The sequence below is a fragment of the Mandrillus leucophaeus genome, unplaced genomic scaffold (genome assembly GCF_000951045.1).
Source record: "Mandrillus leucophaeus isolate KB7577 unplaced genomic scaffold, Mleu.le_1.0 Scaffold111, whole genome shotgun sequence".
In the NCBI taxonomy this organism is placed as follows: domain Eukaryota; kingdom Metazoa; phylum Chordata; class Mammalia; order Primates; family Cercopithecidae; genus Mandrillus; species Mandrillus leucophaeus.
In genome coordinates this window covers 4,697,750-4,718,139 of record NW_012099321.1, presented here as the reverse complement: position 1 = coordinate 4,718,139, position 20,390 = coordinate 4,697,750, and the positions used below count along the sequence as shown (strand labels likewise).

At 35.2% G+C, this 20,390-nt stretch overlaps 1 protein-coding gene across 1 annotated transcript in view; it reads right to left on the bottom strand.

Moving 5' to 3' along the window:
• Positions 1-4,744: 4,744 nt before the first annotated feature.
• The window catches only part of LOC105549068 (disintegrin and metalloproteinase domain-containing protein 5), a 128,217-nt gene continuing 112,571 nt past the window's right edge, over positions 4,745-20,390 (bottom strand). Inside the window, exons 19-21 of the mRNA XM_011993428.1 lie at positions 14,906-15,068; positions 13,538-13,588; positions 4,745-4,905 (exon numbers count right to left, since the gene is read on the bottom strand). Of these exons, the coding sequence (XP_011848818.1) occupies positions 4,893-4,905; positions 13,538-13,588; positions 14,906-15,068 (227 nt within the window). The 3' untranslated portion in view covers positions 4,745-4,892. The remainder of the gene's footprint in view (positions 4,906-13,537; positions 13,589-14,905; positions 15,069-20,390) is intronic.

The following is a 20,390-nucleotide window of genomic DNA, read 5'->3' as shown; positions in this document are numbered from 1 at the left end:
TGCAACCTCCCCCTCCTGGGTTCAAGTGATTCTCCTGCCTGAATCTCCTGAGTAGCTGGCACTACAGGCACCCACCACCAATCCTGGCTAAGTTTAGTATCTTTAGTAAGACGGGGTTTTTCCATGATGGTCAGGCTGGTCTTCAACTCTTGACCTCAAGTGATTCACCTACCGTGGCCTCCCACATTGCTGGGATTACAAGAATGAGCCACCACACCCAGCCCATGATTGCTTCTTTACCCCTCCTGAGTTCCTGTTTTCCCACATCTAGTTACATATTTCTTCCCTGCTATATAAATCTCCAATTTGGTCAGGGAGATGAATTTGGACTGATTCTTGGCTGCAGCACCCGATTAAAGCATCTTCCCTGGCAATACTCATTGTCTCAGTCATTGGCTTTCTGTGCAGTGAGCAGCAGAACCAAGACCAAACCCCTGGTGTTTTGATAAGAGCCATTCTAAGGTGAAATAGTATTTCATTATGACTTCGAATTGAATTTTACTGACAATTAGTGATGTTGACCATTTTTTCATGTATATCTTGGCCATTTTATTTTTATATTTAATTCTTGTGGATACATAGTAGGTGTAGATATTTATGAAATACATGAGAGATTTTGATACAACTATGCAATGAGTAATAATCACATCATGCGGAATGAGGTATCTATTCCCTCAATTTTTCCTTTGTGTTACAAAGAATCCAATTGTACTTTTAGTTATTTAAAAATGTACAAGTATACTATTATAGTCACCTTGTTGTGCTAGCAATTAGTAGGTCTTATTCATTCTTTCTATGAATGAATACAATTCTATGAATGAATAAGAATATCTCCCTTCTAAAACCCTCACCCTCATTGCCACTACCATTCCGAGCCTCTGGTAACCATCCTACTCCCTATCTCCATGAGTTCAATTGTTTTGATATTTAGATACCACAAATAAGTGACAATATTTGATGTCTGCCTTTCTGTGCCTGGCTTATTTCACTTAACTTAATGATCAGTAGTTCAACCTCCTTGCAAATGACAGAATCTCATTCTTTTTATGGCTGAAAGTACTCCGTTCTGTATGTGTACCACATTTTCTGTATCCATTAATCTGTTGATGGATGCTTAGGTTGTTTCCAATTTTTGGCTATTGTGAACAGTGCTGCAACAAACATAGAAGTGCATATATCTCTTCAACATTCTGAACTTTTTCTTTTCCTTTTCCTTTTTTTTTTTTTTTTTTCCTCTGAGACACAGTTTCACTCTTGTTGCCCAGGCTGAAGTGTAGTGGTGCAATCTTGGCTTAGTGCAACCTCCGCCTCCCGGGTCCAAGCAATTCTCCTGCCTCAGCCCCCCAAGTAGCTGGGATTATAGGTGCCCACTACCATGCCTGGCTAATTTTTGTATTTTTAGTAGAGACAGGGTTTCACCATGTTGGCCAGGCTGGTCTCGAACTCCTGACTTCCAACTGCTTCAGCCTCCCAAAGTGCTGGGATTACAGGCATAAGCCACAGCGCCTGGCCTGATTTTCTTTCTTTTGGGTATATGTTCTGCAGTGGGACTGCTAGATCATATGATACCCCAAGTTCTAGATTTTGAGGAACCTCCAAACTGTTCTCCACAGTGGTTGTACTAATTTATGTTCCCACTAATAGTGTACAAGGCTTTTTTTTTCCTCCACTTTCTCACCAGCATGTATTATTCTTTATCTTTTTGATATAAGCTATTTTAACTGGGGTGAGATGATATATCATGGTAATTTCTATTCATTTTTATGACAATCGATTATGTTGAGCACCTTGTCATATGCCTATGTATCTCTTGGCCATACTTCTTCTTTTGAGAAATGTTTATTCAAGTCTTTTGCCCATTTTAAAATTGAATTATTTGGTTTGTTTTGCTACTGAGTTGTTTCAGTTCCTTATATACTCTGGGTATTAATCCCTTGTCAGATGCATATTTTGCAAATACTTTTTCTTAATCTATAGGTTGTCTTTTCACACTATTGATTCCCTTTGCTATGCAGAAGCATTTTAGTTTGATGTAATCCCATTTGTCTATTTTTGCTTTTATTGCCTGTTCTTCTGAGGTCTTATTGAAAATAATCCTTGCCCAGTCCAATTTTATAAAGTGTTTCCCCTGTAGTCTTCTAGTAGTTTCATAGTTTGAGGTCTTAAATTTAAGTCTTTAATTTATTTTGAGTTAATTTTATGTATATGGTGAGAGATGCTGGCCTAGTTTTACTGTTCTGTATGTGGATAGCCAGTTTTGCCAGCACCACTTACTGAGGAGAGTTGGGAGCAGGCCCCCCAAAATCTGGCCATAAACCGGCACCACAACTGGCCATAAACAAAATCTCTGCAGCACTGTAACATGTTCATAATGGCTCTAACGCCCACACTGGAAGGTTGTGGGTTTACCAGAATGAGGGCAAGGAACACCTCGCCCACCCAGGGCAGAAAATTGCTTAAAGGCATTCTTAAGCCACAAACAATAGCACGAGCGATCTGTGCCTTAAGGACATGCTCCGGCTGCAGTTAACTAGCCCAACTCATTTCTTTAATTCGGCCCATCCCTTGATACTTTTAGTTAATCGAATATCTATAGAAACAATGCTAATGACTGGCTTGCTGTTAATAAATATGTGGGTAAATCTCTGTTCGGGGCTCTCAGCTCTGAAGGCTGTGAGACCCCTGATTTCCCACATCACACCTCTATATTTCTGTGTGTGTGTCTTTAATTCCTCTAGTGCCACTGGGTTAGGGTCTCCCTGACCAAGCTGGTCTCGGCAAAGGAGACAGTACTTCTCCCAATGTGTGTTTTGCTACCTTTGATGAAAATTAGCTGGCCCTGAACATGGATTTATTTCTCTATTTGATTCCATTGCTCTATGTGACTTTTTTTATGCCAGTGCCATGCTGTTTTCATTACTATATTTTGTAGCATATTTTGAAGTGGGTACTGTGATGCCTCCAGCTTTGTTCTTTTTGCAAGATTGCTTTGGCTACTAGAGTCTTTTCTGTTTCCATATGGATTTTAAGATTGTTTTTTCTATTTCTGGGAAGAATTTCACTAGTATTTTGATAGAGATTTCTGAAGAATCTGAAGATTGCTTTGGATAAATATGGACATTTTGACAATATTAATTCTTCTGATCTATAAACATGGAATTTTTTACTTGTGTTCTCTTCAGCTTCTTTTATCAGTCTTTTATATTTTTCATGTAGAGTTCTTTCACCTTCTTGATTTATTCCTAGATATTTAAAATTTTGTAGCTATTGTAAATTAACTTGATTCTTGATTTCTTTTTCAGATAGTTCACTATTGGTATATAGAAATGCTACCGATTTTTGTATGTTAATTTTGCATTCTGCAACTTTACTATCTTGATTTATTTTTTTCTAACTTTTTTTTTTTTTTGGTGAAGTCTTCAGTATTTTCTAAATATATGATTATGTAATCTGCAAACAGGGATACTTTGACTTCTTCCTTTCCTATTTATATGCCTTTTATTTTCTTTCTCTTACCTAATTGCTCTGGCTAGTACTTCCAATAGTATGTTGAATTAAAGCAGTAGAAGTGGGAAACTTGCCTTCTTCCAGATCTTACAAGAAAAGCTTTCAGCTTTTCCTCATTCAGTATGATGTTAGCTGTGGGGTTTAATTTTTAACACATGACCTTTATTGTCTTTAGTTATATTCTTTCTATACCCAATTTTTTTGAGACCAATTGGGTATTCATATTCAGAAAGAGTTGGAGATAGATTTGAGCAATGAGAGAAAAGTACCTTCAACAAGCTATTAAAAACAAAAACAGAAAAATGGTGAACTATCCCCAGGAACAGTGATTTGCTAGCAATTATTATACAGCTATTTCTGTGATGTGAGGGAGAGGAAGTCCACAACGATAGGTTTATCAGTCTCAGCAAAAGCTAATTTCAAGCTACCATTTGATATTTCTGGAAGAGTTGGTAATACATGTAAGTCACACATTACCATAGTATAGTAGTTCAACCATAAAGATGCAATAGTCATAACCTAAAAAGCAAAGATAAAAATAAAAAATAATGAATAAATGGTGTTATTTGAATGTTGGTTTTTAATGTATTTAGATTTAAGTAATATTTTTTATAATGGCTGTTTAACAACTGGCTTGCAAATATTCTGAAACTTTAACTGGTGAGCTCTGGCGAGATGATATGAGCTGTCTCTAGCACACCACTGCCAAAGGAACGTGTGAAGAGAAGACATGATTCAGGCTCAATGGGGCCTGAACCATATATAATTTGATAAACTCTAAGAATACAAAGTTAGGTTCATGACTTTAAAGAGAATCTGTGCAACTAAGTTGTTCTTAAGTTTTTGCCTCCTTAGCTTTACGGTAAATCTACTTTTGGCAAACAAGTATTTTAACACACTAAAGTGGGTTTACAACTTTCAAAAAGTAAGCAGGAGTAAGAAGAGAGGAACTGGGCTCAGATATCATCTGCATAAAAGTCACTGTAACCAGTCACAGACTAGCTAGAGGCTAGGAACTCTGAAAGAAAAGGGATAGGTCAGACTTGAGAGAGATTCTGGTCAACCTAAGAAGCAGAAGGGGAAACAGATACTCTGCTGTGCGGCTGACTGGCAGTCCCTCTTAGCCTTATTAGATGAAGGTCTTAGGCTCCTTTCACCTGATTCAGAGCATCTTATGGATCCAAATTTGACAAGGTAGAATTTGGACTGCAAATACAGAGAATTCAATGGACATAAGTCATGAGATTCAGGCCGGATGATTTATTTCACAGTTTAAAACCCTCCACAGTGAGAGAGAAATTGTGTTTTGTTCCTCCTTGGTTCGGGTCCGTTTCTGATGATGTATTTGTTACTCTCCTCTCTCCAAGTATTAGCATTCAAGGTTGTTAGAGACTAGTGCTGTAGGAGAAAACAAAACAAGTAAAATGCCAGTGTTGGTCATTTTTCTTTCTTGTAGCTAACACATTTCTAACTCAAGTAATTTTAAAACTATGGGTGATTAAAAGCAAAAACATTAAAAAAATAAAAATTCCAGAAAAATATTACCTGTTACCTCAACTGACAATACTCTCAGTTTTATAATAGAAGTGACTTGTGAAAGTACACTGGTTTTTTAAATCCATGTTGGTAACTATTTAGGTCAATAAATAAAGTGCCTTGAAAACTCCATTCTAAACATATGCAATGATTTTATTTTAAAATTAAAAGGTGGTAATTCTAAGTACCTTTTTATTAGATAACACCAACATGTACAATACACACACATGCATGCATGCACATTGGTGTATATATCTATATAATGAAATTTTTTAAGAATGATCATTCCTGGTGCTGGGGCTAATGAAGATTACCGTTTCATTCTTTTACTCTCATATATATTTTTAATCAATGTTTTTTATACATTAGTACTATAATAAGAAGAATGATTCACATACTCACATACACACATTATTTATTGAATAAGAGAAGAAAGTTATGGCAAAGTCAAGATTCGAGCATTCCAAGTTCTCTGGCTAGAAAATGGCTCTTAACACCATTAAAAGTTAAAATCATTCTTTAGAACTTCAAAAAATGAAACCAGTTAAATATGAAATGAATTCAAAATGTTTGTTGTAAACTTAAGTATAAAACTGAAAAAGACAAAATATTTTAGAACCAAAATAAACAATATTTAAAAGCAGAAATTTAGTAACAGTAGGCTAGGTCTAAAATCTCAATTTATATAACAGAAAGATTAGTGAAGGGATTTTTTTAAAGGTAAAACATGATAAGCTTCCTTCATACTAAAGGGAGTCTCAAAATGCCTCTAATTCCATATGTTCAAATTTTGTATTTTCTACTTCTATTTCTATATTCCTTATAGAAATAGTTCATTACTAAGTAACATAGTGGAAAATTATAAAGAAAATTCAATAAGGTAGTATAATAAAAGAAGTAAATTTAAGATATGCTAGGGCTCAGAAAGTATATCACTCACATATCCAAACTAGCTAATAAATGAATAAATTATAAAAGTTACAACTGGATACAAACGGACTGATAATTTAGTAATAGATATTTTAAAACAACAAAAGTCTTCATATTACACTATATTTATTCTTGATATCTTCTGGGGATTTATCTCAGGCAATAACTGGACAATTGCTCACAGATATATATCCACACCAGAATGTTTATTACAGGGAATTTGTAATAACTAAAAACTGGAAGTAGCACAAACATTCATAATCATAGACTTTTAAGATGTTAAATACAGTAAGACATTCTTCTTCAAAGGGTTAACTTGTTTAAGTTTCCTAGTCTTTTGTTTCCTGCTTTCAAGGCAAGACTCCCTTACTCTCTGTGTTCCCTTGCCCTGGGAAACAAACTTCCTCAGAGTCTTTATCTATAGAGTCCACATTCCACATCTGCTACTCACTCTGTAAGTCACCCCTCCCATCACAACGCTCCCTCCACCCCTGCTTGATCCCCTCCTCCCCCAACCCCGCCAAAACTGTTTTCTGCCAGTATAACCGCATCCCTGCACTTCTCAAGTTAGCCAATCAGGTTCAGCTTAGATTCTGTGGTCCAACTCTAGCCAATGGAGACTGGACACAGCAGTAGGAACTCAATGCATTAGGGATAAAGCTGCTGCTTTCCTTTGTTCAGTGTGCTCTCATGGTGACCAAACTAATGAACAGCACCTTTCTGCAGAAGTAAACTTTGCCTTACTGAGAAATCAACTATCAGAGTGTTCACTTGTGACTTTCATTTGTTATTTCTAACATAAAATAAATGATTTTTTATTTTTAATTTGAATACTACATCCCACAAAATGATATGACTGCATTTTAATATATAAAAATTTGTCCACAATATTCTCAAAGTAAAAGAAGTATTTTTAATATTTTGCTTAGAAAAATATTTGAGAAGATGTACATATCAATTGTTGATGGAGATTTTATTTACTTACTGTAATTATGAAAATATTTGTCTTAATTCATGTATCTACCAAAATTTCTTAGATATTTTAGTCAGAAAATATACTTAAAAAAAGTAAGTAGGCCAGGAATGGGTGACTCACACTTGTAATGCCAACATTTTGTGAGCCCAAGACAAGAGGATCACTTGAGCTGAAGAGTTTGAGACCAGCCTGGGCAACACAGGGATACCCTCATGTCTACAAAAAATAATTCCCCAGGAGTGATGATGTGTGCCTGTAGTCTCATCTACTTGGAAGGTTGAGATGGGAGGTCCACTTGAGCCCCAGAGGTTGAGGCTGCAGTGAATTATGATCATGCCACTGCACTCCAGCTTGGGTGATGAAGAGAAACTCCCTCTCTTAAAAAAATCAAGCAATCAATCAATCAATCAACAAACAAACAACAGATTTATATTTTAATTCATGTTATTTAATACTAAGGTTTACCTGGATACCACATATTTTTCTTTCATATGAATATCAGAATCTTTTTCCTGATTATCCTTGGCCATGTCTCCAAAAACCTTTTGACTGAGTTTATGTTAAATAGAGACCCACATATACATATATTACTGATATTAGGAAAGAAGGCAATAAGATGTAAAGTCAGGTTGTTTTCAGTGTTTTCATCAACCAGTTCTGCCATGAACATTCTTGTGCATGTCTCTTGATCCACACATGTGCACATTACTAATGGTACACACCAATGAGTGGAATCTTTTGGGTTATAAAATAGGCATTAGCAAAGCCTTAATAGATTTTACCAGTTTTCCAAATTGATTTTGCAAATTTACATTCCCTACAAGGGATATAAAAGCTCCAGTTGCTCCATATTCTCACTAATTGACATTGTAAGTTGTTAACAATGATAGCCATCTAGCATGTATTTAGTAGTATCATACTGTGTTTGTAATTTGAATTTCACATCTGATTACTGAGGTTCAGTCCTCTTACTGAACTGACACCCCCACTTCTACTACATACCCTCTTACCTGGCCACCAGCTGCAGCTCAACTATGGTTTTCTGTGCTCTAGGTGGTTTCCTTCTGCATGCCACACAACTGATGACCAGATCTGACTCAAGAAAATGAATAAACTTCCTCTGCCATTCAGTAGGTTGCAACTACATCTTTTCCACTGAGGCAACTATATCTTTTCCACCTCAAGCATGGGAAGGATACTCACTTCTAAGTTAGTTCTTCCTTATGTACTCTCCACTAGGGCCTCATAAAGAGGATGTTTTCCCAATATCTTATAGTTACTCTTCTATTATAGGTAAATTAGTCTTTATACTTGCATCCCCTACTTAAATCACTGTGTTGTTTCTATTCCCTGAATGAGCACAGACGGCTGTAATAGATTACATAAATATTCAGGTTTAGAATATGCTAAACTCCTGAACAGTAGTGAAAAGTATGCTGTACCAGAATACCCTCATACCAGCACCACGTGAGAGTTTTAGTAGCTTAATATCCTTGCCAATCCTTGATGTTGTCCATTTTTTTAATTTTAGAAACTGTTGTAGTGGTTTAGGAAAATATCATTTTGATTTTAATTCATCTCTTAGTTAGAGTAATGGCATTAAACACATTTTCATATTCTGTGCCCCTTTGATATCATCTTTTGTGAAGTGTTTCTTCAAATATTTTGGTCATTATATTCTCATCTTTTTTTAATCAATTTGTAGGAGTTCAGTATATATTCTGAATGTGAATCCTTCATTTAAAATACGTATTACAAAGATATTTTCCACATTCACGGTTCCTTTTTCCCTTCTTAAGGGTATCTTTTGAAGGCAAAAGTTTTTATTTTCAAAAAGTTGTGCTATATATAGTAAGAACACAGCATGAGATCGACCATCTTACCACATTTCTAAGTGTACAATACAGATTTGTTAATTTTAGGGACAATGTTTTTCATGAAATCTCTAGAACATTTTCACCATGCATATTTGAGACTTTAGCCCACTGACATGCAACTACCCATTTGGTCCACCCCGTAGTCCCTGGAAACCAGCATTCTGCTCTAATTTTGTGAGTTTGACTTTTTAGATATCTCAAATAAGTGGAATTATTTCAGTATTTGTCCTCAAGGTTCATCCATGTTTTACATATTACAGGATCTCCTTTTTAAGGCTGAATAATATCCATTAGATACACACACACACACACACAGAGAGAGAGAGAGAGAGAGAGAGAGAGGAGGAGAGAGATGTCACATTTATTTTTATCCACTTATTCATCAACAGACATTTAGGTTGTAGCCACACTTGAGAGTTGTGAATAGTGCTTCAATGAACATTGGAATGCTAATATCTCTTTGGTTTCCTGATTTCAACTCTTTTCCATAAATTTCAAGAAGTAGAATTGCTGGATTATATGGTAATTGTATTTTTTATTTTTGATAACCCTCCATGTCATTTTCCATAATGGTTTCAACATTTTGCATTCCCACCAACAATATACACAACGATTCTAATTTCTCCACATCCTCCTCAACATTTCACTATTGTTGATTTTTTTTTTTTTAAGATCCATCCTAACAGGTGTGAGGTGAATCTCATTGTGGTTTTGATTAGCATACATTTGATAGTTAACGAAATTGAGCATCTTTTCATATGCTTATTTGCCACTTGTATGTTTTCTTCGGAGAAATGTCTGCTGAAGTCTTTAGCCCATTTTTTAAATTATTAGATATTTTGCTATAGAGTTGTAAGAGTCTTATATATGTTATTTGGCAAAATGTCTATTCAAGTCTTAAACTAACTTTTAATCAGGTTATTAGTTTTTTGCTATTGAGTTGAAAGAGTTCTTAATATATTTTGGGAATTAACCCCTTAACTGATAAATGGTTTGCAAATATTTTCTCCCATTCCATTGGATTTTCAGCATTTCCTTTGCTATGAAGAAGCTTTTGAGTTTAATGTTGCCCCATATGTCTTTTTTTCATTGGTTGTCTGTGCTTTTCATGTCATATCCATGAAATCATTGCCAAGACCAATGTCATGAAGATTTTTCTGTTTTCTTCTAAGCGTTTTATGATTCATATTTTACATTTAAGTCTTCAATCTATTTTGTGTTGGCCTTTGTGTATAAGATAGTGGCCCAATTTCAATCTTTAGCATGAGGATATAAAGTATTCCCAACACTATTTGTTAAAGAGCCTATCTTTTGTGGTTCCATACGAATTTTTGGATTATTGTTCTATTTCTGTGAAGAATGTCATTGGTATTTTGATAGGGATTGCATTGAATCTCCAGATTGCTTTGGGTTTTATGGATATTTAAACAGTATTAATTCTTCCAATCCATGGGCTTGGGATATATTTCCACCTTTTTGTGTCCTCTTTAATTTCTTTGATAAGTGTTTTACTTTTATTTTTATTTTTATTTATTTTTGAGATGGAGTCTCACTCTGTCACTCTGTCACCCAAGCTGGAGTGTGGTGGCATGATCTTGGCCCACTGCAACCTCTGCCTCCCACACTCAAGTGATTCTCCTGCCTCGGCCTCCCGAGTAGCTGGGATTACAGGCTTGCATCACAGTGCGTGGCTTTTTTTTTTTTTTTTTTTTTTTGTATTTTAGTAGAGACAAGGTTTCTCCATGTTGCCCAGAGTAGTTTCGAACTTCTGAGCTCAGACAGTCCACCCACCTTGGCCCCCCAAAGTGCTGGGATTACAGGCATGAGCCACCACAGCCAGTTAGTTAAGTGTTTTACAATTTTCATTGTAGCAGTCTTTCGCTTTTATAATTAAATTTATTCCTAGGTATTTTTATAGCTGTTGTAAATAGGATTCCTTTCTTTATTTATAAGTTGTTCACTGTTGGCATATAGAAATGCTACTAATTTTTGTTTGATTTTGTATCCCCCGATGTCACCAGTTACATTTATCACCTCTAACAGTTTTTTCCCCCTGGAGGAGTCTTTAGATTTTTCTAAATATGAGATCATATCATCTGCACATAAGAATTTGATTTCTGCCTTTCCAATTTGGACACCCTTGATATCTTTCTTTTGTCTAATCGCTCTGACTAGGACTTCCAATACTATGATAAATAAAAGAAGCAAAATGGGCATTCTTGTGTTGTTCTACATCATAAAGGAAAGGCTTTCAATTTTTCTCCATTTAGAATGCTGCTGTCTATGAGTTTGATATACATGGCCTTTATTGTTTTGAGATATGTTCCTGCTAAACTACATTAAGAGTTTTTATTATGAAGTTATGTTGAGTGTTACCAAATGCTTTTTCAGCATCTATTGAAATGACCACATGGATTTTGTCCTTGATTCTATTTATGTGATAGATCACATTTATTGATTTACATTGCTGAACCATCCTTGCATCCCTATGATGAATCCTACTTGATCATGATAAATAATCTTTTTAATGTGTTGTTGAATTCAGTTTGCTAGCATTGTGTTGAGGATTTTTGCATGTTCATCATGATGTTGGCCTGTAGGTTTTTGTTGTTATTGCTGTGTATTTGTATGGTTTTTGAGGGAAATGTTGGCCTTGTAGAATGATATTGGGAATATTCCCTCCTTCTCAATGTTTCGGAATAGTTTGAGTAAAATTGGTACTAGTTCTTCTTTAAATATTTGGTAGAATACAATATTAAAGCTATCTAGTCCTGAACTGTTCTTGGATGGGAAACTTTTTATTGCAGCTACTATGTCATTATTCATTATGACTGTATGTGTCTAGGAATTTGTCCATTTCTTCTAGGTTTTCCAAATTATTGACACACATTTGCTCACAATATCTCTACTGGAATGCTGTCTTTAAATTACTAAAGTGTCAATTGCAATGTCTTTTTATCTGATTTGTGCTCATATAAATCATATCTTTCATTTAAGTATTCAATCCATTATTTTCTTTCTCTTGGTCAATGTAGCAAAAGAAGTGTTTATCTTTTCAAAAACAAACTTCTTGTTTCATGGACCTTTCTAATTCTCAATTTCATTTATTTCTGCTCTAGTTTTTATTATTTATTTTCTTCTACTAATTTGTGGTTTGGTTTGTCCTTGCTTTCTTTCTTGCATTGCACCATGAGGTTGCGTAACTGAAGTCTTTCTACTTTTTTGGTATCAGTATGTATAGGTATAAACTTTCCTTTCAGTACTGATTTTGCTGCATTCCATAGACTTTGGTATGTTATGTTTCCATTTTTGTTTCCTTCAATTTTAAAAAATATTTCCTTCTTAATTTCTTTATTGACACACTGGTCTTTCAAGAGCATATTGTTTAATTTTCATGTATTTGTATAGTTTCCAAAGTTCCTCTTTTCATTGATTTCTAATTTCATTCCACTGTTTTTCAAAATGATACTTGATATTATTCCATCTTGTTTTGTGGCCTTACATATGATCTATGTGCCAATGAAATTAACATATATTCTGCACCAGTTACATAAAATATTCTGTAAATGTCAATTAGGGCCATTTGATCTAGTGTTGTTTAATTCCAATATTTCATTGATGATTTTCTGTATGGATGATCTGACCACTGCTGAAAGTGTGGTGTTAAAAGGCCCCTACTACTATTGTATTGCAGTCTATCACTGTCTCTAGGTATTTATTGTAGTCTTCACAGTCTGGCTTTGTTTTTACTTGCCCTTCTTCAAAGGACTTTCCAAGAATTCAAAGAAGATTGAGTATTAAGTTACTTAAGTCTGTTGCCTCTACAGGCATTTCAGTGCTAGAGGGATCTCTAAGCCCAGATATGCTGTATCTCTTGCAGACTCCTAAATACACAACTCTGATGGACTTGGAGGGAAATAGGGAGAAATTCCTATGTTCACAGGCAAAGTCCCTTGCTCTCTTTTCTCTCTTTTCCTCAGGAAGAAGGAATCTGTCTGTGCAATGGGCTGCCTGGAATTGGGAAAGGGGAGACATGAGCACTCCTGTGGCCATCACAGCCGGTACCCTGCTGTGTCACACCCAAAGCCTACAGCCTCCCAGATCAGCATAGTACTGGGGTTCACCTCGGGCTCATCTGAAGCCCAAAGCTGCCTCAACTCCGCCTCCTGTCAGGTCAGCAGTGGCATTATATTCTCATAGCAGCATGAACTCTATTGTGAACTGCACGTGTGAGAGATCTAAGTTGCACACTCCTTATGGGAATCTAACTAATGATTGATGATGTGAGCTGAAACTATCCCCCTCCACTCCCTATGGGAAAATTTTCTTCCACTAAACCCGTCCCTGATGCCAACAAGGTTGGTACTGCTAATTAGAGCATCAGTTATCTTTTTATATGCCAGTAAAATATCACTAAAACACAAATGCTCCTACCCAATGCTAAGGAAAAAAACAAACCCATGATTTACATGCTAATAGATGGTAGTTGCTAGTGTGAGTGCACAAAAATCTCTCCTTTTATAGGTCAAGAAGGAGAGGCTGAGATATCACAAAACCAAGTTTTATTATTTATTATTATAAAATAACCTATAGACAGAATTAAACAAATATATAAAAAAAGTTTGGTTTCAAACTAACTATTTTTAAGTGCTCATAAGCAATGATCAAAACTTACAATGCAAAATGATTCAACACATAGTTCTATACTCACCTTTCACTGAGGGATGACTTGCTGTTACTGCTGCTTTCTTGTGACACAGAGCTATAAAATTGATAAACTTTGTTTTAAAGTGAGGAAAATAGTAATTCTTGAATAATTAAATACCTGAATGAAAACTGTTCTTCAAAGAAACAGCGATTCAAATAAATGAATATCTCCTTTTAACAACTTAAACAGGTACTGTTTCAATATTAGAACAAACGCCATCAGTTACCTCAGTCTGGTAATTGAGTCTTCTCATTCTCATTCTACATTTAATCAATAATTTATGTTTGTAAGCCCACATTTATATAGGCAGGTCCCCTTATTTTATGATATCCCTAATTTCTCAGTTCCAATAAGCCAAAACATAAAGTAGCACTCACAAATTTTAAATACTTTTTATATACAGCTCAATATATTTCTTTCTCTCTCTCAGAAAATATAAACATGTTTTATCTTTGCATCAGTTCTTGGAGGGTAAAACTAGATGTAAATATATCTGCGATGAAATATTGTAAATTATGACTAAGGGGCTCAATATGAAGTTTAAAATTTTGTGCAACTGGTTACAGATAGCATGATGATTTCACTCATTAAACTGATGTACTCAAAAGTTTAGATACATTGAAAAGCTATTATTATCCCCCATTCTGTAGAGTTATAGAGAATAATATTAAGTAAATAAAGATTAAATCACTCACTCACAGTATTACAGGGTTACATGCAAGATTTATAACTTAAAACAAGGTTTCCCGAAGCTAAGTGTAATTCTCTTCCTACATAGTGGTGCCTCCTGTCTCTTTAACCTGACATTATTAACTACACATGTAGTTTCTAATTAAGAAATGATTTTACAAATCAGCAATATCTATATTTAGAAAAACAAATATTGTAAAAATAGGTTTATAGACACCTCTCTAGGTGTGCTAATAAAGATATTCATCACTGGCCTGAGAATCTGTATCTAATAAATTTAGTTTTTGGAAGTTCCCTTGAAATGCAGTGTCATGTAATTCTAATGGAGCTCATAGGTGATATGACTCTATGGACAGGGTCGGTGAACTAAGAGGCTAAATAAACCTCCAAAATTCCCCTGGCAGCCATGTCTGCTCTTACCATGATACTAGTGGTAAACTGTGTGGTTTTAGTAATTTGTGAGATGAGAAACAATATCAAAACAAATAACAAAGGGCATCAAACCATTTTGTAAATGTCTCCCTGAGCCTCTCTTTATATTGCCTTACCTACAGCTGGAGATTATTTCTGATGAAACACAAATACATTTTTCTTGTCTTTCTAAATGTAATAAGAGTAAATATATGTACATATATTTTACATATATTTGTGTGTACATTATATATATATGTATATACATACCTCTCACTTTCAGTTTCCCCTCTATAGCATAGCTCTCTCAATTTTTTCCGTTTTATTAAAATGGCAGTAGTAATAATAAGCACAGGTAGCGAAATGTAGAAAATGAGTTGAAACCGTTGTTTTTGAAAAGGGGCATGTCTTCCCTCCTCCATGTAACTTTTCTCTGGAATGAAAAATAGCAATTTTAAATTACATCAGAGATTTTATTATCCTAATGAAAAGGAGAAGATATCATTACCAACATCATTTCCAAACATTAAACATTTCTTTCATATATAAAAAATGAATATGATAAAAACAAAAACACTAAACTAAAGTATAAAGTGGGATGTTACTAGTGTTTTATTGATGATTTTTGAGTTCTCAGCCTTCCACCATATGATGAACTAATATCTTATTCATTCAGTTTCTCTGGAGAACCTTGACTAATACAGATTTTGGTACCAAGATAGGAGGTGCTGCTCTAACAAATACCTAACACTACAGCTGTGGCTTTGGGACTGGGAAATGGGTAGAGGTTGGAATCATTTTAAGGTGCAAACTAAAAAAAGCCTAGATTGCAATAAAGGACTGTTGATAGAAATATAGATATTAAAGGTGATTCTGGTGAGAGCACTGAGAGAAAAGAGAACGCCTACCTCTTCCTAGAGAATACGTACATAATCATGAACAGAATGTTGGGAGAAATACGAATATTAAAGATGCTTCTAGTGAGGTCTTAGACAGAAGTAAAGCAACATGTTATTGGACAATGAAGGAAAAGCCATTCCTGTTTTAAAAAAAAATGGCAAAGACTTGGCTAAATTGTGTTCTAAAGTTTTGTGAAAGATAGAGTTTGCAAGCTGACGTTGGATAACAGCTGAGGTGACCCCTAGGCAAAATGTTCAAGACATGGCCTGAGTCCTCCTGACTGCTTATGGTAAAATGAAAGAGAGGAGAGATGGATTAAAGAAGTAATTAAAATAATTGTTAACCAGAAATTCTCAGCCTATCCATATTTCCCAAAATCAGAAAACGTGTTCTGGAGAGAATACGAAGGATGGGGCTAGAAAATCATTTGATAAAGAGATTATGAATGTGAATAATGTATTTAATCAGCCATCTCAGCAGAAATCAGAAATCTAAGACAATACCAGCATAGATGGAATTATACTGGCAGAAACATTGCCAGTTGGAAATGAAGGAAAAAGAATGGGACAAAAGGGCTATTTGGCTATGAGCATGCTTTATCTTTCAAGAAAAGTAAAGAATAATTGCACCATTGACTCAAAGATTATCAGGGTGCCACAGACCAAAGGATCAAGGCTGCATTCTTTTGGTTATAGAGGGTGGGGCCTCGTTTTTAATTTCAGTGGACCAGGTAGCCCTAGCCTAGTGCCTTATGGGTGGGACATTGTAAAGATAGTATGAACAGGGGAGCCTCCCAAGCCAAGGGAGTGGGGCTGCCACCTAGGACTGTGGAAGTAATGCACCACCTCAGTGGACCTGGAGGGAAGAACATTAAGCCAAATAGGATTTGGATAGGCTTTTAATTTACATCTCAGTTCATATGGAAGATTAAAGATAAAGCAATTGAGGTATCTGGTGTGTAGTGTATGGCCAACTCTCACACCTAAGATACAATGGAACTTGCACTGCTAGGTTTTGGAATTGCTTGAAACTCATCACCCCTAATTTCTCCCTTTTGGAATGGGAATGTCTGTCCTATGTTTATTTCACCATTATATTTTGGAAACAGGGCCGAGTGCGGTGGCTCTTGCCTGTAATCCCAGCACTTTGGGAGGCCAAGGCAGGCAGATCAGGAGGTCAGGAGATCAAGACCATCCTGGCTAACATGGTGAAACCCCGTTTCTACTGAAAATACAAAAAATTAGCCAGGCGTGGTGGTGGGCACCTGTAGTCCCAGCTACTCGGGAGGCTGAGGCAGGAGAATGGGGTGAACCCAGGAGGCAGAGCTTGCAGTGAGTCGAGATTGCACCACTGCACTCCATCCTGGGTGACAGAGTGAGACTCTGTCTCAAAAAAAAATAAAAAAATAAAATAAAATGTATTTTGGAAACACATAATTTGTCTGGTTTTACACATTCACAGTTGGGGAGAAATTTTGTCTCAAGATAAATCATATCTCAAATGTTACCCATTCCTGATTTAGATGCTATTCAGATGAGACTTTGTACTTAAAATTGATGCTGGAATGGCTTAAGGCTTTTGGGATTCTTGAGATGGGATGAATTTTTTTTGCATGTAAGAAGAACATGAATTTGAGTAACACAGAGTGGAATTTTATGGACTGAATTGTGTCCCCCTAAATACATATGTTTAAGCCTCAACTCCCAATGTGATGATGTTTGGAGATGAGGACTTTGAGAAATAATTAGGGTTAAATGAGGTAATAAGTGTGGGGTCCTAATCTGATGGGATTGTTGTCTTCACAAAAAGTGGAGGAGACCCCAGAATGTATGTGCTCCCTCCCTCCCTCTGTCTTTCTGTTTCTCTCTCTTTCTCTCTCTCTATCTCTCTCTCCATTCACAGAACTATTGTTGAAAAGATGTGGCAAAATTACTATTAATTGCAGTTTACATCATTTCAAAAATGTTAATCCCCAAAATAATAAACAAATAGACTTCTCAATACAGTGATAATCCATTGATTAAACTTATGCACAAATATCAGTAGATTTTCCACATGTAACAAGTAATGCTGAAATACAATAATAGAAAATATCTCCCAATAACCAATTTTTAACAAAACTATACCCTTTTTAAAAATGATAAATTTCTGATCTATAAGATCCTATTATACCTATACAGGGATGAAAGACACAAAAAGATACCACTTCACACCCATCAGGATGGCTACTATAAGAAAAACAAAAAAACAAAAAAACAAACAAAAAAAAACCAAAAAAAAACAGAAAATAACAAGTATTGACAAGGATGTGGAGAAATTGAAACAGTAAATAACTTGTACACTGCTAGTGGGAATGTAAAACAGTGTCGCTGCTGGAAAATAGTATAGTGGGTGATTCCTCAGAATACTTAGAAATATAATCACCATATGATACAGCAAGTTCACTTCTGGATGTATACACAAAATAATTGAAAACAGGGTCTTGAGATATTTGTAAGCCCATAGTCACAGAAACATTATACACAATAGCCCAAACATGGAAGAAACCCAAATATCCATTGACAGAAAAATGGCTAAACAAAATGTGGCATATACATACAATAAAATGTTATTCACCCTTTAAAAGAAATGAAATTCTGACACACACTACAATATGTATGAACCTTAAGGACATCAGGCTTAGTGAAAAAAGCCAGGCTTTTTCAAAAAAGACAAATATGGCATGATTCATTCCATTTACATGAGTTACTGAAGTTGTCAAATTCAGAGACAGAAAGTAGAATAATAGTTTGCAGGGCCTGGGAAGAGGAGGAAGGAGAGCTTATTGTTTAATTGATTTACAGTTTTGGCTTTGCAACTTGGAAAGAGCTCTGCAGAGGGATGATGTTGCACAACAATGGACTTAATTTCATGGAATTAAACACTTAAAAAGCATTCAGATGGTAAATTTTATGAGTATCGTACAACACGTGTGTGTGTGTGTGTGTTTGCATGCGTATGTTATAAAAGGTCAAATAAACGCATAGAATAGAAAGACAAAGGTGATGAAATAGTAATTCACAGAAAAATTATAAATTTCCTATCACCGTCAAGTAACTGGGAAGCCCCATAGCATTAAAGAAATGTAAGTAGAATATAATTTTTTCTTGTCTATGAGCTTGTCAAAGATTAAAAGGGTTAATAATAACCTCTGAAAATCAGGTATATATATAGTATTATTAATGGTCATCTCTGGGGGTTAGGATAAAATGAAAAACTATGGAAAGAAAATCATAAAGTGAGATTAAAATATACTCTTTATAATTTTATATACTAAGTAGACAATTAGGCAAAAATATGTGTGAATTTAGACTCCAGCATATGCAAAAAGCAGATAGTCATACATACAAGCACATACATATTCAATTATGTACTTATGTTTATATGATTATATGCATAATGCTATAAAACAGATTATAAGTTCCTTGAAAATATTCATGAAATAGTAACAAAAGTCCACAATGCTTTTGGCTTATAATTAAGGCAATCTAATCCATAATTTGACACTTTTTCTGGATCATATTATGATAACACAAATCAGTGATATTAAAAGTAAGCAGAATGGGGATAATGAAATAAACCTGGACTCATTTAGATGACCTTTGCAACCCAAACTCTTTATGTCCTAAAATGCATTCAGAATCACAAGTGTTTCTCCCACACTGAGTCCAGGCTTTACTGGGGAAAGCCCAAGGCCTCCCTAACTGGATACAGGGCCTCCAAAGGGACTACATGGAGACAAAACATACAGCCAACTAGCATATCAGCTCAGGTCTTTCAGGGTAGACCTGTAAGCCCCAGAATGGAAGAGATGAAAGCAGAGCCCATGGCAAATGGCTAAAGGAAACTAGTTGGGTTAGAAGGTTTTCTCTGACTGCAGGCTCATGTGCTGCCATCTGGACTTCCATCTAGACTTAGAGTGGTTGGCCTAGGATATCAATCATACAGGTTTGCCTAGAACGTATCCTAGTTGTAGTACTGAAAGTCTTACACACTAGTGAATCTGTCACTGGGATAGAAAAATTTCTGGTTGGCAACTACTGTGGAAGGTTGCAGGGAAAAGAACAAAATATAAAATATTAATATAAAATGAAATATAAAAGATGAAAAAAATAGGGACTAAAAGCAACACTGTTTTAGTGTAAAATGACTAACGCACCAACTATCCATCTTCTATAGTTGCTATTGCTGCTTTTTTTTCTTTTTCTCCCCATTACTGCTGATGTTGGCAACCACAATCTGTGTGTTCACTCTGACTAATGTAACTTAAATGTCCAATTCAAAGGTATCGAAAGCATCAGTGTTAACAGTCCATCTTTGACTTATACTACAGAATAACTGTTGTATCAAGATAGCACAGGTATAATTTTTCAAATTGAGAATATTGTAACTGTGTTTTCTAAGAACTTGGATTACAAAAATTAGAACAATTATAATACAAACACTAGAATGACCCAGATATCACAGATAAGGTGGCTAAATGACTGTATTATTATTATTATTCTTATTATTGAATCAGAGTCTCGCTCTGTCACCTAGTCTGGAGTGCAGTGGCATGACCTCCGCTCACTGCAACCTCTACCTCCCAAGTTCAAGCAATTAGCTAATTTATGTTCTTTCTTTTAAAGTCTTACACTTATGTACCTTCAGGATATATAATAATATAGGCTGAAAATTTAAAATAAAAAGAGAAATTTAAATAAAAATGAAAATAAAAATTTAAATTCCCAGTAAAGGATTTTGAAAGAGTTAAATTGCTATATATTTTTTCTTTTTTTTATTATTATTATACTTTAAGTTCTAGGGTACATGTGCA